Source organism: Xenopus laevis, chromosome 4L (assembly GCF_017654675.1).
Source record: "Xenopus laevis strain J_2021 chromosome 4L, Xenopus_laevis_v10.1, whole genome shotgun sequence".
Classification (NCBI taxonomy): Eukaryota; Metazoa; Chordata; class Amphibia; order Anura; family Pipidae; genus Xenopus; species Xenopus laevis.
Genome location: NC_054377.1, coordinates 112,158,569 through 112,174,402, shown reverse-complemented (window position 1 = coordinate 112,174,402; position 15,834 = coordinate 112,158,569). Strand labels below are relative to the sequence as shown.

The 15,834-nt window shown below is 39.9% G+C and overlaps 1 protein-coding gene across 2 annotated transcripts; it reads right to left on the bottom strand.

Annotated features, from left to right (window-relative positions):
• Nucleotides 1–5,954: 5,954 nt before the first annotated feature.
• Nucleotides 5,955–15,578, bottom strand: rrp7a.L (ribosomal RNA processing 7 homolog A L homeolog). Of its 2 annotated transcripts, XM_018258747.2 has the most exons (8): nt 15,407–15,578; nt 13,997–14,139; nt 12,908–13,033; nt 12,438–12,551; nt 11,293–11,416; nt 9,635–9,732; nt 7,831–8,029; nt 5,955–6,239 (listed from the first exon to the last, which is right to left on the bottom strand). In XM_018258747.2, the coding sequence occupies exons 1-8, from the start codon at nt 15,456–15,458 to the stop codon at nt 6,154–6,156; spliced, it is 942 nt and encodes a 313-aa protein (XP_018114236.1). In that variant the 5' UTR covers nt 15,459–15,578; the 3' UTR covers nt 5,955–6,153. The 2 variants fall into 2 exon arrangements, with proteins under 2 accessions (XP_018114236.1, XP_018114237.1); XM_018258748.2 differs by lacking the exon at nt 12,438–12,551 and having other exon boundaries at nt 15,407–15,574.
• Between the last annotated feature and the right edge of the window lie 256 nt (nt 15,579–15,834).

Below are 15,834 nucleotides of genomic sequence, written 5' to 3'. Positions count from 1 at the left end.
AATATTACACCTTCTTGTCAAAAGATATTTTCAATGTGTGCTAAATGGACAAATTTTCCTCTGAATCTGAAAGGAAGAGTTATCTTTTTCAAATCTTTGATATTCCCTAAACTGATTTATCCCTTAATAAGTCTTACATTGCTTTTAGAGCATTCAGATACTAAGAATCTTGACTCTGCCTTAATTAATTTTATTTGGAACGGCAAAAAAGCTAAGATTGCTCTTCATAAACTGAGAGCTCCAGTCAATTCGGGGGATTAAAACTCCCAGATTTCAGAGCTTTCAATGTATCAGCCCTTACCAGATATCTAATTGAATGGCTCTCCTTTGGTAATAATTATATTAACTCTGACATTGAAATATTTCAAGAACCCCACTGTGATATTATATCTACTTTGCATAGTAATTGGAAAAAATGTGCCTTGTAACTTCAAAAGAAATCCTCTATTTCGAGATACTATATTTGTTTGGAAATGTTTATTTTCTAAGCATTCCTTCAGTTAAACACAAACACCTTTTGTGCCAGCTAAACTTTTACTCATACCCACAGCCTTATAAAAGTCCCCATCCTCTTTATTTTCCACAAAGAAAAGAGTTGTCATATTAGTGAAGGATTTATTAGACCCACTTTATAAGACCTTAATCCCGGAATTTAAAGAAAAATTTAAATTATATGAGTCTGATATATATTTCTATCTAGTGTATCAATGTGGACTTTCTCTGATCCATGATAAGAATAACCTTAACCTCTCTGACCATTGGTTAGCTAATGCTTTGCTGGAGTTTATGGAATCCCCCTCTAAATTAACAATTGACTCTCTTTCTAAAAAATTCTGGAATATTTACAACTCAGACTCACACCCGTTATTGAAAGTCTCCTCCAAATGGTCCGAATTTTTACAACATAGTGTGTCCTCTTCTGATTTGGTAAACTATACATGATTATAGAAAACACTGATTTTAGCTGAAAGTTGGAGGATTCAACAGTTCAAACTAGTCCATCTTGGATATGGGAAACTCTTTATAAAAGAAAATTCAACCAGACCTCCTCAGTCTCTTTGCCCTAAGTGTGATGAGACTGATGTAAGCTTGTTTCACTATTTATGGTCTTGCCCTAAGATTAGTCTTTTTGGAGAGAAGTCACTCAATATTTAAAAACTAGTTTTTAAAAGTTAATATTACATTATCCCCTTGTTATGTCCTATTGCAATTAGAGCTGTACTATTTTTGAAATTTTAACTCAAATCCATTTCCCAAGAAGCAAATTTACTAATTACTTTGATTATCGCTGCTTCGAAAAAAGCACTATTTAATTATTGGCTAAAGAAGGAATCTCCTTCAATAACATATGTCATATCATACATTAACCAACTTAGTTGGCAAGAAGCTCTAAAAGTTAAATCAGAGGAACACAGATTGAGAGATTCTTTCAAGCTTATATGGTCTGTTTATTATGAGGTCAAATATTCAAGTTTCTATGTATGTAATACTTATGCCAATTTGGGATTTTTTTTTTCCTGTCTTTTCTTTTTCAGCCACTGGATTATTAATTTATTGTTATATTATTGGTATAGTATACTTCACTGTATTGTTTATTTTTGTATTGTATTTTTTTTCCATTTATTTTCATAATTACTACTCTGTTGGATAACTACTGGTAATTTACTGGGTTTTTTTTCTAAATCTTTATCTCATATTGGAGTTAATTTCGAACTAGCACACTTGTGTGTTATGGTGGCCATACAAGGGCCGATAAAAGCTGCCGACAGACCGAGTCGGCAGTTTATTGGCCCGTGTATGGGCCCCCCTGACGGGCTTCCCCGATCGAGATCTGGCCGAAAGACAGGCAACCCTCAGTTATTATAATTACATAGCGGATAGCCTGAGCCAGACTGCACTGGCCTGGGGTACTTCTGCTAGAGCACTACAGTGCAATCCTCATCTTCATTGGCCCCAGCCGAGCAAAAGAGCAGGCTTTTTTTCTGAAAGTTTGGCTTTTCTCTCTACTGCACACTTTGCACCCGGTGCAAAGAAGGAAGAAGATGATTGATTTGTGGTGCTCACTCGGAAGTACCCCAGAAAGTTCAGTTTTCTAACAGAATCACCAGCCCAGGATATACAGTAAGTGATTATAATCTCAGGGGGCACCTAACATTTAGCATCCCCCATAATTTCACCTTTGCTTTTCCTTTTAAATATTTCTCTCTTACAATGTTCTTTAGGTTGAATTTAGATATTATATATGTTATAAGCCACTGTCTAGGTTTTTAATGAACCACAGCAAAATTCTGCATCTTGTGAAAACATCTGGGTTTCCCATGGCTATAGGCAAAACAGCTGTGTAGCCTGTACACCCCAAATTGTACTGCCAGACAGAATTGGTAGCCTACTGTGCATAAAATCCATTGGATGCAGTGTCTGGTATGTAGTTGCATCGGAATTCTATGAAAGCAGTCTCTGCAATAACCTTGAATTGTTCTGCATGTCCTATCCCTTGTCATGATTACAGCAGTTCCATTTATTACAAGAAGTGTCTCAAATGCTCTATACCGGTTTATAAGTTAGTTATAGAAAAAGCATAGGAGTACCCAGATTCATTACCTGCCTCCCACTGGAACCTGTGGTTTGGCATCTATATTATTAAACGATGATAAGATTATAAAGTCATTGTACTCTGGAGAATTAAATAAAAGGCAAACACACATTTGTGAAAGTGAGACAAAAAGGAAAAATTTTCACATTTCTGCATCTTAAAACCATTTGTTTTTCTCAGAGCCATCTTTTGGTTGCAGATGGAACAGTATACAGTCGTTGCTTTTGCTTCACGGCCATCTATTGGTGATATATTTTACTGTTTCAGGCACAGCACCATCTATTGGTCATATATATTTTTACACTTACTGGCATTCGTTCTTTGTACATAAATTTATAAAAAGCTACACTGCAAATGACCGGTAACAAACAATATAGATTGACGGAAACTTGGGGGTGTAGCAAGTCACTTGGTCCCTTTTTTTTTTTGATATCCACAATGACGTTGTGTGTACATGCCTTCCCTGCATACTCCACTACATGAACCCAGATACAAGGGCAACCTGGACACCCAAGTGGTCTAAGCCTGGAAGGCAAGCTGGGCACTATGGAAGGCATAATAGTGTGAGCCGATGCTACTTTATAATTGTAAGTAACAATGGGGAATTATAAGGTGATGGTGGAAAGTAAAATGACAATACCCGTCGTCGTATGTTTATCAGTTGAGCCTTAAGTACCTCTGGGCCTACAATACCAAAATGTCTGACGCAGAGTTCTGTTCCAGGGCCAACAATGGGCACACATCAGATATGCTGCGAGAGTTTTATACAGATGTGGGACAAGCCTTATTGAAAGGATACAAAGGAAATCTAAAGGAGGTACCCTTTTTTATGAATGTTTATAGAAGTATATATAACTGCATGGTTTCTCAGTAAGCACTGTGTTTTTTTTTATTGGGTGGGAAAACCCTGTTCTTGATCACAGTGACCGAAGGAGGAGACAAAGCCTAATGAATGGCACTTGAAGGAGATGGATATTCTGGATATGAAAAGTGGGTTCCAGAAGTTGGAATGAAATCATTTGAATGGATTGGGTTGTTTTTTTTTTACATAAACCAACAGAAAAAAATATAAATAGCCACAATATTAAAAAAAAATAATCTCTGCAATGTGATTAATTGAATTAAAAAAAAAAAAAAAAAGTGCCTTTCATGTGACACACCTAAACTATTACCTGTGCAGCCAATTCCTTTTGCAGTCACATATTTAAGCTTGTAAACTGCGGGATCCACAACAGACACTTTTCTCCTTTTTAAGGCAGTTTATTTATACACAGGGGTGAACATTTCAGGATACAAAACAAATCCTGCCCACTGGGCTCTAACTTCACACATAGGAGTTCCCTTACTAAACTGGGCCCCTCATGGACTACCTGTAAGAAAACATTTGTATTGGGGTCACCCCTGTACTCACAAATCTCCTGGGGGATTGATCAGCCTCCTGGCTTTTCTCAGTCAGACACACAGACGTACTTGGTCTCCTCTCCTCTATACCTTGCAGTGTCAAATGGCACCTCTGAGAGTTCCTCACACAGGCAGGTGTCCTTCCTGCTCTGAGAGAGCTTTCTAACAGGCCCACTAGAACTAAATACCTTTCCACAGGACAGCCTTCCTGTGGAAGTTGAGCTCCAATCCATGAGCTGGACTACTGGATCGGAGTACCTGGCTTGCCTGTTCTTTCCAGAATACTCCAACTTCCAGGACCTGGCAACCAAAGCCTTTAAACAGAGAACCTATTCTCTGTTTATTAACACCCTTCCAGGTGCATACCTTTCCTACTATGGTGAACTTAAAGGGAAAACACATCTTTTCCCACATTGTTTTGGTCACGCTACCACAAGCTAAAGGAGATCACATGTGTATTCATAGGCCAGGCTGTATTTTCAGCTTGTGCTGCCCTATGCACCCCACTATGGCAATCAGTACATGCACAGCACTACATTACTGGTCATACTCCAATAGCCCATATGCCAGGTACCCACCCTCTGCTCCCCAGCACCACCATCAGATTTACCACAATATACGACTGGGGATGGGGCAAAAATAGTGAAATCCTGATGTTGTCAAAACCTGAGCTTCAACAGGCCATCATACATGTTTTGTACAATATTATTGGTAGGTTTATAGCCAGCTATACTGGGTGCGAAAGGCTGTGTAATGGAAGGAGAGAACCCAAACCCCAGGGATCTATATGCCTATTTAATGCACACAAAGGAGCAATTTAAAAAATATATACATCTTGGGAAAAGTGTTTCATTGTCCTTACATTGGTGGGACTTTGCAAAAATGTGCTTGTTTCCTATTAAAAAAAGGTATCCAAGAGATCTATAATTTTTGTCCTTGTTAAATAAGGGCTTGAAATTAGAATTGTGGGACTGTAGAGAACACAAATAATTTCTTCTTTTTTTTTTTTTTTGTTACTTTGTCATTCTGTTTCTAGCATTGCCAGGTTACAGTTGTGGATGGCAACCACTTTGTTCATCTGAATGAGCCAGAAAAAGTGGCTAGTATCGTCAGTGACTTTCTACATTCAAGGTCATATCGCCAATGCAATCTCTAAAGCCTCAGACAACAGCCTCTCTCATTTATCTGCAAATCCAAATTGCATCTACCTGTCCCACACATCCTGATCTGAAGGCCTATACCCATACTGTGCCACCCACACTTGCAGAGCTAGTAAATTGAGAATGAGGGACAAGAAGAAAAGATACAGGACACTGGTACTTCTATCTGAACACATTCTTCATAAGGGAACTGCAGCATATTGGGAAAGTCGTCTGCAGGACCTTAAGAGGTCCAACAACATGCAACAAATATGAGGATAAGGATTTGTCTAATAAAAGCAGGCAGATGCTTTGGTGTACACAGCAGTAAATGGACTACACTTCTGCCAGCACAGAAAGAGAATTTAACACTGAATATTTGTTATTTTAAAAATATACACTTAAATGTTAAAAGTTATGACCTGCCAGATGTTTTGGTGGGTGTTAGCATAATTATAATGGAAATTGTTTTGCACACTTATGCAGTAGACGAAAAAAATAAAATAAAAAATAAAGTTCAACTTTGCTGTATCTGTGGCATAGAAACTTTAACTTATTAAAACAGATATTGTTTTACAGTCACAATATTTGACTGTCAAAACTGGTAAGTAGGTTTTTGCAACTCACAGCACGAGTGGTATATTGGCAGAGACGCCCCCCAAATGATAGGGTTTGGCCATGTAGGCTACTTGCACCATGAACCTACTGTAAACCATAATGCACCAGGAAACCATTCTTTACCTTCTTATAAGCAATTTTCCATGCAGTGACTAGACACCAAGAAGCATTGGATAGTAAAGTCACATTATGACCAAGCCCTGTACTTAGAAATAAGGGTTTTATTTCCACTTGAGTTTTCTGTCACGTTTGGAATACAAAAAATGTCCTTTAAAAAAAACAGGGGAACTGCATCCAAATCAGCTGGGGTGACTGCCTTGCAGAATGATTAGAAACAGTCCCCTTTAAAAGGAGGCATTGACACAAGATATACTATGGCTGGATTCAAGACACTGGCCTGTATCAGTAAGGGCGGAACTTCCTCTGTGCCCGCATCAGTGCAATCTTCTGCTTGTCCTCTTCAAACTTTTTACGTAGTTCAGCTAGATCTAAAAGCAAGAGAAGACAATAGGTTAACCAGTAATATTTTCAGAGAAAAGTCCATCACACAGAGTTTCAGTGCAATACTTTGTACAAAGTGATACCACAAGGCAAGACTGAAACAAAATGGCTGTGGACCCAATCAATTGCATCTACGGTTTCAAAAATGAATTCATTGGAATGTAATCATCTGCTGTGTAATTCTATATTCTAAATGTAGTACATGGAGAAGAGGGAGAAAAAATACCAACGAGGACCATATTAAAATAAAACTTGCTGCATGATAGACCAGTAATGTCAAGGAGAAAAGCCATTTTCAAGTGAAACTGTGATCCAACCAACATGTAGACCAGAAAGCATATTTGCTGACTGTCAGTCTATGCCCATCTTATCCCTTTAGCTTCTGCTCACACACTACACCTTAACCCTCATTTTGCCAACATATTTCCACTTTGTTAATCAGCTTTGCTGTCCCATTGGCTCAATCTGCATATTCTACACAGTCTCATTGTGCTGCTGAGGTTTCAGTGGCCACGTGTCGTCCTTAGACTAAGAACTGATATGTAACCAATTGGTTTGGTCCTGGGGACTGCCAGTTTCAGTGATATATAGGCCTGAAGGTTTATTTGCTGGAAGCCCAATTAGGGAGGATTTATGGAGAACATTTGTTGTTGTAACTAGAACAAGGGTTTTCATATACCTAAAGTTTTTATGTGTTAAGGGGGCTCTTTAAAAAAAAAAAAAAAAAAAAAGTTTTTTTTTACAGGACTCCAGTTCGCAATTACACAAAGGGCTTGTTTACAAACAAGTGCATTAAGCAAAGTGCACTTTTAAGTGCAATTGCCAGTTTGCCCCCTCATAATGCAGCATTTCCCCACAGAATTCCACCATTATTGCTGTTGCAAGGGGGCATTTTGTCTGGCTCAATTGTGGGCAATACGGCAAAAATAAAGCAATTGCATCTGCACTGCAATCCAAATTGGACACAGTTGCACCGGAGTGGAGTTTACGCCATTTCTGGGGTGACGTGCGAGTGCCAAACTCCATTTCTGGTGTGAAGTGCGAGTGCCATGTACACACTATTCTTTAAGGTGCGAGTTTGCTGCTCTGATTGACATGGGGAGAACAAGGAACATTGGAGCTACCACCTGGTCCAGAGGTGCTGGCAGTGTTAGGGTTCCAACGTATCAATAGGTGCAACTGCAGTGGATGCAGAAACGTAGGTAGGAAAGACTGAGCGGCACAGAGTGCAACTATACAGCAGTACAAGGAGTGCATTTTCACACAAGTTCCTTTAATGAATGGGATTTACCTGCAACGGCTACTTAGAAATTTGAGGACTAAAACTGCGCTTGTGGTCATAAACGACCCTTAACTGTAAGGCAAGTTCAGACAGTAGTGTGCCTTTCTGCTGGATGTCATAAAATGCAATACTTTGTAAATTCACAAATTTGGAATGTACTTCATGGGTGTCTCAATCAGCTCCATGGTTCCTTGCTCATAGTACCCAGACTAAGACCATAAACATGACCATCTGCAAATATTCATATGGTTTCCAAAAAGGCATTGCTGAAGAGTAAAAACCAAATGACCACTTACGCTCTCGCTTGCTCTCTCTGTGCTGCCAAGCATAGAAATTGAGGAGTTCCTTTTGGGCTCTCTTTCTCTTTTCTTTTTCAGTCACTCGAATATTTACTGCCTCTGTTCTTGCCAAGCCAGGACGCCGGCCCTTCCTTGTCACCTTCACCCAACCTTCCTCATCAGGGACCCCCTCTTCCTCTTTAGCCTTTTCCTCTTCCTAGGATGGGCACATACAGTAGCAGTTAATATCAACTTCTGTACAAATAACCTGATTTGTAGAACAAGATGTACCCTATTCAGTATTCTACTAATTATAAAATAATTCAGGTAATACACATTTACGTCATTACTAAACTAAACCCTATTCCAAATACAGGTATAAAATCTATTATACTAAAGCTGGGCATGCATGGTTAGATCTGCTTGTTTTGCAAATGTCAAACAAGCAGACCGTTACCCTGTAATTAGCAAACACAATTGGCCAAATAAGGAAGATCCAATGATTTGGCTCTTGGACCAATCACTAGATAATGATAGGGGTCTACAGAGCAGCAATGTAGCGGTTGAAAAAATGTTCGACCCTAAAACTGCCCCAACCCATGCCCGGTCTGGCCATGTGCACTGCAATGGTGTATATATACCTGTGCCTCATCCACCCATCTTTCAGTCACTGGAGAGGACGGATGCACATAAAAGTGGTGAGGAGTTTCAGTATCAAGAAATGGGACAGGGTGGGGCTGGGCAAGAAGCTAGTCAGACCTGTTAAAGCAGGAGTCCCAAACGCTGGCCCGCAGACAGTCTTCATCTGAGCCGCCGAGCCTAGGGGACAATTAACGTGGTGCGCCCAGAATTGGACGCCAACCCCTCCTGACCCTCTCACCACCTCGGTCCACAAAAAGTTGGGGACCCCTGTGTTAAAGCACTTGATTGGATGAACCATTCTAACCCACACATCACTACTATGAAGACATAGAGGGCTGCATCAAAACGCTGGTGCAGTCCTGTCCCAATGGTATTTTTTGGCCACTTATAAATTGGACAGGACCTTTAAAGGACTGCCAACTCTGGAGAAGGAGCCATGATGGCAGCCCCTATCACCCCTTTTATAACCAATGCAATACTTTTGATCTGGTTTTTGCACATCAGGGTTTTTGGGGCAAATTTTGGACACATTTTGGTCCAAAACAAATACTTGCCCATAGAAGGTTTGTAACCTAAAAATGGACAATTAACAGATGCCTCAGTAACTCTGTGATATTAGCCTTACATTGTGCTGCTTGCGTTTCCATGTATGGAACATGCCAGCACCTTCTGACCTATTATTTACCCCCAAACCTAATGGGGGACAAGGAGCTTATATTAGGGCCAGTCTGGGATGAGAGAGCAGTCATAGTGAAGCAGTGGGTTGGATGCATAGGGCAGCCTCACAATTGCATATGTGGAGGTACTCACTGCACACAACTTTTATCATAATGCAGCAATGTGATTTATTTTATGTTCCCTTTCGCATGTTTTGAGTATGTGGGTCACAACTTGTGGGTAAATGGCTTCAGACATGAGTTTTAGTTGCTTAATAAAAATTGGCCTAATTGCAATTATGATTCTAGAACAAAAGATCTTGGACTACGGCTGAATCCCTGAGATAATGACAGAATTAGTGCAACTTATTTCTTGCCAATAAAAGCACCATAAGAAAGGCAGGAATGAATTTCCATTCTATAACGGATATGAAAGGACAATGTTAATTCTTGCAACCTCAGTCAACAGAGATGCAATAAAAGATCAGCTGGTGCACCTCTAGCTAAAGGCAATAGCATCTTACCTCTGCCACCCTCTCGTCGTATCCCTTCATAAATTCATCTACTTCAGCTTGCAGTTCTGCAACATCCGTGAGAGATGCCTGATAATTATCTATCCACTCTTAGAGGAAAAAATGTAAAAGTGTAAGATTTGGCTGCACAATAATTCAACCACCACAAACAAAAGGAGACGGTTAATGCTTTCCTGTATACAGCTTACTTAAACAGAAGCTATAGATGTATTGTACGTATGTTGGAAATGTATTCTGCCTGTTTCTTAAATGTAAAATAAAACAGTTTATTAAAAAAAAAAAATGTGTTTTAGCACTAATTATTTGATGTTTCAAAGATATAAACTAGGGCTCCCCCTGCTCAGCATGATTAGCTCTGTTCCCTGCAGCTTTTAAGAACATGTTGGGTTGTAAAATTCCAAACGGTTCCACTCAGGAGACAAAAGTCTTTTGCTTAAAGGGGTAGTTCACCTTTACATTAACTTTTAGGATGTTATACAATGGCTAATTTTAAGCAACTTTTCTATTGGTGTTCATTTTTTCTTTTTAATAGTTTCTGAATTATTAGCCTTCTTCTTCTGACTCTTTCCAGCTTTCAAATGGGGGTCAACGACCCCATCTAAAAAAAAAAACAAATGCTCTGTAAAGCTACACATTACTTTTTTTATTATTCATCCTTCTATTCAGGCATCACCTATTCATATTCCAGTCTCTTATTCAAATCAATGCATGGCTGCTATGCTAATTTTTGGAGAGCTGCTGAATAAAAAGCTAAATAACGCAAAAACCACAAGTAATAAAAAATGAAAACCAACTGCAAATTATCCCAGAATATCACTCTCTAAATCATACTAAAACGTATTTAAAGGTGAACAAACCCTTTAAAGGAGAAGGAAAGCTACGGAGGCATTTTATTGCCAATAGATTAGCTGCAATAGTGCAAGCTAGAATGCTATATTTATTCTGTAGAATGTTTTACCATACCTGAGTAAAAAGCTCTAGAAAGTCTCTGTTTGTTTAGGATAGGAGCTGCAGTATTAACATGGTGTGACATCACTTCCTGCCTGAGTCTCTCCCTGCTCTGGGCTCAGATTACAGTAGAGAAGGGAGGGGGTGGGGAAGAGGAGCAAACTGAGCATGCTCTTGCCCAGGGCAATGAGGTTTAAGCTGAAGGCAGGAAGTCTGATACAGAAGCCCATGTGTACACAATAGAAGGAAAGAAATGCAGTGTTTCTTTTGACAGGGGACTCCGAGCAGCACTACTTTGGTGGTTTACTGGTATATTTAGATGGACCTTTCTGATAAGGCTTACTTAGTTTTAACCTTTCCTTCTCCTTTAAGGCAGTCACACGTGTATCCTGCACTTCTCTCTGCCTCCAGTTTTTAATCAAGCGGACAAAAATAGATCCAATCAGCAGCTCTTTGTAGCTGCACTGACAGACACAACTTTGGCCTAAATGCAGCAACAGAACAGAAAAAATGCTTGATTTTCCGTTTGAATCTCTGCTCCTCGTCTTAGTGAACTCTCTCTCTCAGATATGGAGGTGTCATTTTTTTTTACTCCGCTTACTGTATGGAAAATATTAATTTCATACTAAAATGGCATATTTTTCCTTTCAGCACTTCATCATGACATTCGTACACAGGGGAAAACGCTTACTACTACTTACTGTTAATTCCGGTTTTTATAGAATGGCCAACTCCTGACAACACAACTGGTTTCTTAACTTTAAAAGATTTAAAGGCCTGAACTCCAGACGGGTGTTTAAACACAACATATGCCACTTTAAAGCCCTGTAAAAGAAAGACAGCTCTTTAGATTTCATTTTCTTTCATCTGATTTAAACTTTAAAGCATACATAAAAGACAAAGCTTTGCAACTTATTTATAGGCCAAAAAAGTAATTCAAGAATTGCTAACTGCCCTTTCTAATTAAACAGGCGGATAAGGAGAGAAAACTGCACAGAAGAGTTACATCCTGAAATGCTGTGCGTCCTTTAACCCTATGTAAAGCTGACCATATATGCAAAGTTACAGTCGTACGAATCTAGTTTCGTACGATTTTTTAGACCATGTCCCTCCTTTTTTCGTACCATGGAAATCAGTAATTTAGTTAATCTGACAGGTAAAAGATTTCTGTCATCTAACAATAATATCTCTGCATATATTAATGGGATAAAAAAAAAAAGTTTGGCGTTGCTCTGCTGGAAACAAGACATCATCCATGTAAAATGGCAAATGTCTTGTATAGGAAATGATGTAATATGTGAAAGTTCTCAGGAGAGCAATTTTACATTAAACTACAACAACTAACCTTTTTCTAATCTAAGTACCCCCTCTGCCTCCCCAGTCCACTGCTTACTAACCTATACCAATCTCTCACACAGCTTGAAAGAAAGCAGCCTTATTATATGGATCAACACAGGTTAGTAAGAGGTGAATTGATGGAGATATAGGTACAGTGACTCCTGTTCAGAGTGGAATGTGCCACTTTGATCCATTTGATTATTTGATCTTTACAGTCCCTGTAATGCCACTAAAGGGAGACATCAGTAATTTAAGAAATACACAGCTCACATTTTGTTTATCGTGTTATTAGTGCTATGAGGCTGAAAATGAATCCCACCATTAGCATGGTCTCTCTTGTGGCTTGGCACAGCCTCGCACATAATAAAATAGGTCCAGTTACCAACACTTATCTGTACCTTGCACCCATGGAAATACTCTAATGGATAGTAAACTTCTCTACTGCACATAAGGGTCTCTACATTTACACCTGTACTGGTAAATTATTTTGGTTTTGGAGGAATCACACCTGTAATGATATATGTGCCTCATCTAGAGTCCTGCATTGAGTCGGGCAACAACGGAATATCTGCAACGGTTGGGGAACCCTGGTTTCCTGTCCACGCCGTGCAGGATGCGGACACTTTTGGGGAAGATTTAAAAAAAATAAAATAAAAAAACTAGACATTTCTAGAGTTTCCCAGATTTGACATCACTTCTGGAGTTTTGCAATGTCATTTCCAGAATCTAATAGCTCTCGGCTTGGGGGCAGGTCAAAAAATGTAGCAATTGTTCAGGTTAATCTGTGAAGAAGCAGCTGAGCAGGTGCAGGTCAAATCTATGATGGGTCCGGGTTAGGTGCGAGTCTACTGAATTAGACCAGCCCATGATTCAAGCCCAGTCCTGTCTCCCCTTCAAACAGGGCTGGTGCCACTCACAAATAACACACACATCTTCATGAGTAGCATTTTCAAGGCAAAAGAAACAGTTTCACCTTACATTGAGATGCTTCAGTCCAAAGTGTTTGGAGAATGCACTGGACTGTGCCTCAGAAGGCCCTGGTTTATCCTGTAGCTCTATCGACTCCACTGGAGAGCAGGATGTGAATATCTGGGACAGACTTTCCTAGGGAAATGAAAATCTGGTTAATATTAAGTCACAGAAAAAGATACTGTATCATTAGAAAGGCGAGCAAATCAGGCCTTAAATGTGCATCAGAAATAACGTCCTATTTTGTAATATGTTTGTTTAAAGGGATACAGTCATGGGAAAAAAAAAAATCAAAATGAATGAGTTAATAGTGCTGCTCCAGCAGAATTCTGCACTGAAATCCATTTCTCAAAAGAGCAAACAGATTTTTTTTATATTCAATTTTGAAATCCTACATGGGACTAGACATTTTGTCAATTTCCCAGCTGCCCCAAGTCATGTGACTTGTGCTCTGATAAACTTCAATCACACACTGCAAGCTGGAGTGATATCACCCCCCTCCCTTTTCCCACCCAGCAGCCAAACAAAAGAACAATGGGAAGGTAACCAGATAACAGCTCCCTTACACAAGATAACAGCTTCCTGGTAGATCTAAGAACAACACTCAATAGTAAAAACCCATGTCCCACTGAGACACATTCAGTTACATTGAGAAGGAAAAACAGCAGCCTGCTAGAAAGCATTTCTCTCCTAAAGTGCAGGCACAAGTCACATGACATGGGGCAGCTGAGAAATTGACAAAATGTCTAGCCCCATGTCAGATTTCAAAATTGAATATAAAAAAAATCTGTTTGCTCTTTTGAGAAATGGATTTCAGTGCAGAATTCTGCTGGAGTAGCACTATTAACTGATGCGTTTTGAAAAAAACATGTTTTCCGATGACAGGATCCCTTTAACACTATGACTGCAAAAGCACAGGCTACAGATGGAATCACACCTAGTATATGCTCCCAGACATTTATATGGTTTTACAGTGCATCTACTCTGGCGGGGTGTCTAGTGGTCTGTCCCTGCAGATACGCTACATTTAGCAGGGTATCAATAGCTAAGGCCATAAAATATATGCCAGTTTTTGTGGGACCTGAATCTCGCTCTTACCTTTGTGCAGTATGGAGGAACATTAAGGACAAACAGTGTACGATTCTGTGGCCGTGTTTGATCTAAGTCTTCTCTTACTTTGTGCTCCTTAATGTACAAATAGTGATGGGTTCTCCGCTCTTCTGAGAATTTCACTGGGACAGCTGGAAATACAGGAATGTGTTATTTAGACACTATTAGGTAGCCACAACTAGACTAGATCTTACAGGCAGAATATGGAGCTCCAAGGAACTGTTCTCCAACTTCTTTTACATTTCAATGTGGCTCAATGATAAAAAAAAAAAAAAGAATGGGGACAGATTCTCTATAGTTAATATCCCATTAGAGGTTTAATTACAAAAATCACGTTTGTAGGGGGGTGAGGGGTTTCCAACCTCGAGAAAAAAAAGGCAAATACTTGGGAGAGTATCTTCTGAAACCTTGAACAGTCAGGATTTAGTAATGGGAAAAGAAAAAAACGTAAACAAGTAAAAGCTGCTGAGGTTTGTAAAAATGGCATCAAGCAATGTTACCTATTTTCCCTGTTCATTAAAACGTTCAAGATTTTCTGCCAAAAATGAATGGAACAGTCATTCTCGCTGATGTGCAAGTTATTTTTTGCAAAGAAAACCACAAGATCAAGTGTTGAGTTAAGATTTTTTTGCTTAAAAGAAGCTAGTGTTTGAGGTAAAAAAAAAAAAAAAAAAAAGGTCTTTATCGTGCTTGTTTTTTTTTTCTTCCCTTTCATGATCTCGAAAATTGCCTCTAGGTGTTTTCTCCACCAATCCTGCCTGGCTGATTCCAACTCCATGGCCATAGTGAGTGGCATGAATGGTATCTGCCTGACTCTACACATGGGGTTGCCACATTTCTAGAAATAAATTCAGGTTTTACCCTATTAATAACATTGGAATCAAGTTACATTTTTAGCAGCTATGCCGGTAATATCCCTGTGAATTGTCAACAATACAAGGGGCAGAGTTTGGCTGCAATATTGTATGTGTGTGAGTTTATATAGTGGGAGAGGGTGACATTTTCTTTTAGTGGAGCAGCATTAGCCTATGCCACAGGGTTATACAGCACAGCCAGACCAGGGAGTGATTAGAAAGTCCTACACTGATGTAACCCAATAAGAGTGAAAGCGGCCTGTTTCTGGATCAGTAATTGCCCGGCTGTAAGTATAACCAGTGGCTCAGTTTTAGCCCATGGGGAACAAGACATCGTTAGCGCTGAGCGGAGAAACACGCAAACAGGACGCAATAGATAGTCCAGACCATCAGCACCGTTGTCGTATTAGAGACACTCGGGTGGAAATGAAGTCACAATAGGAAAAGCGAAGCTTCCTCTGCCTCACTGTGTCCCAGACTGCGGCTTAACAGAAGCAGTGCACAGAACCGGGGGTTACCCCCCAACAGAACTCCAAAATATTACCTGTGTAACCTGGAGGGGCTTCAAACGTGGAACACTGCTTGGCCGGCGCCATCTTGTATGAGACGTCACAGCACGGGGCTGCTGGGAGTTGTAGTTTCGGGGAAACTTCCGCCCTAGCAGTATCGCAGCAGTTCTGCTGATGCTGTTGTTGACATGTTTATCAGCGACACGAAAGACGTCTATAACATCTGTAACTCTGGCTTTCCACGTTGTGGATAGCGTTGTAATTAAGACTCCCCTCATAGATTATGATGCGACGCGCGGTTATTCCGCGACAGGCCTGGACTGGGACTCTGGGAGTCAAAATAGCTCCTGCCATTCCAAGTACACAGAGGCCCAAACATCCCATACCAGCCCAAAACAGCCTCCTACCAGCCCACTATATTGTAAATATCTATAGAACCATACAGCAGCCCCTCTGGCATTTG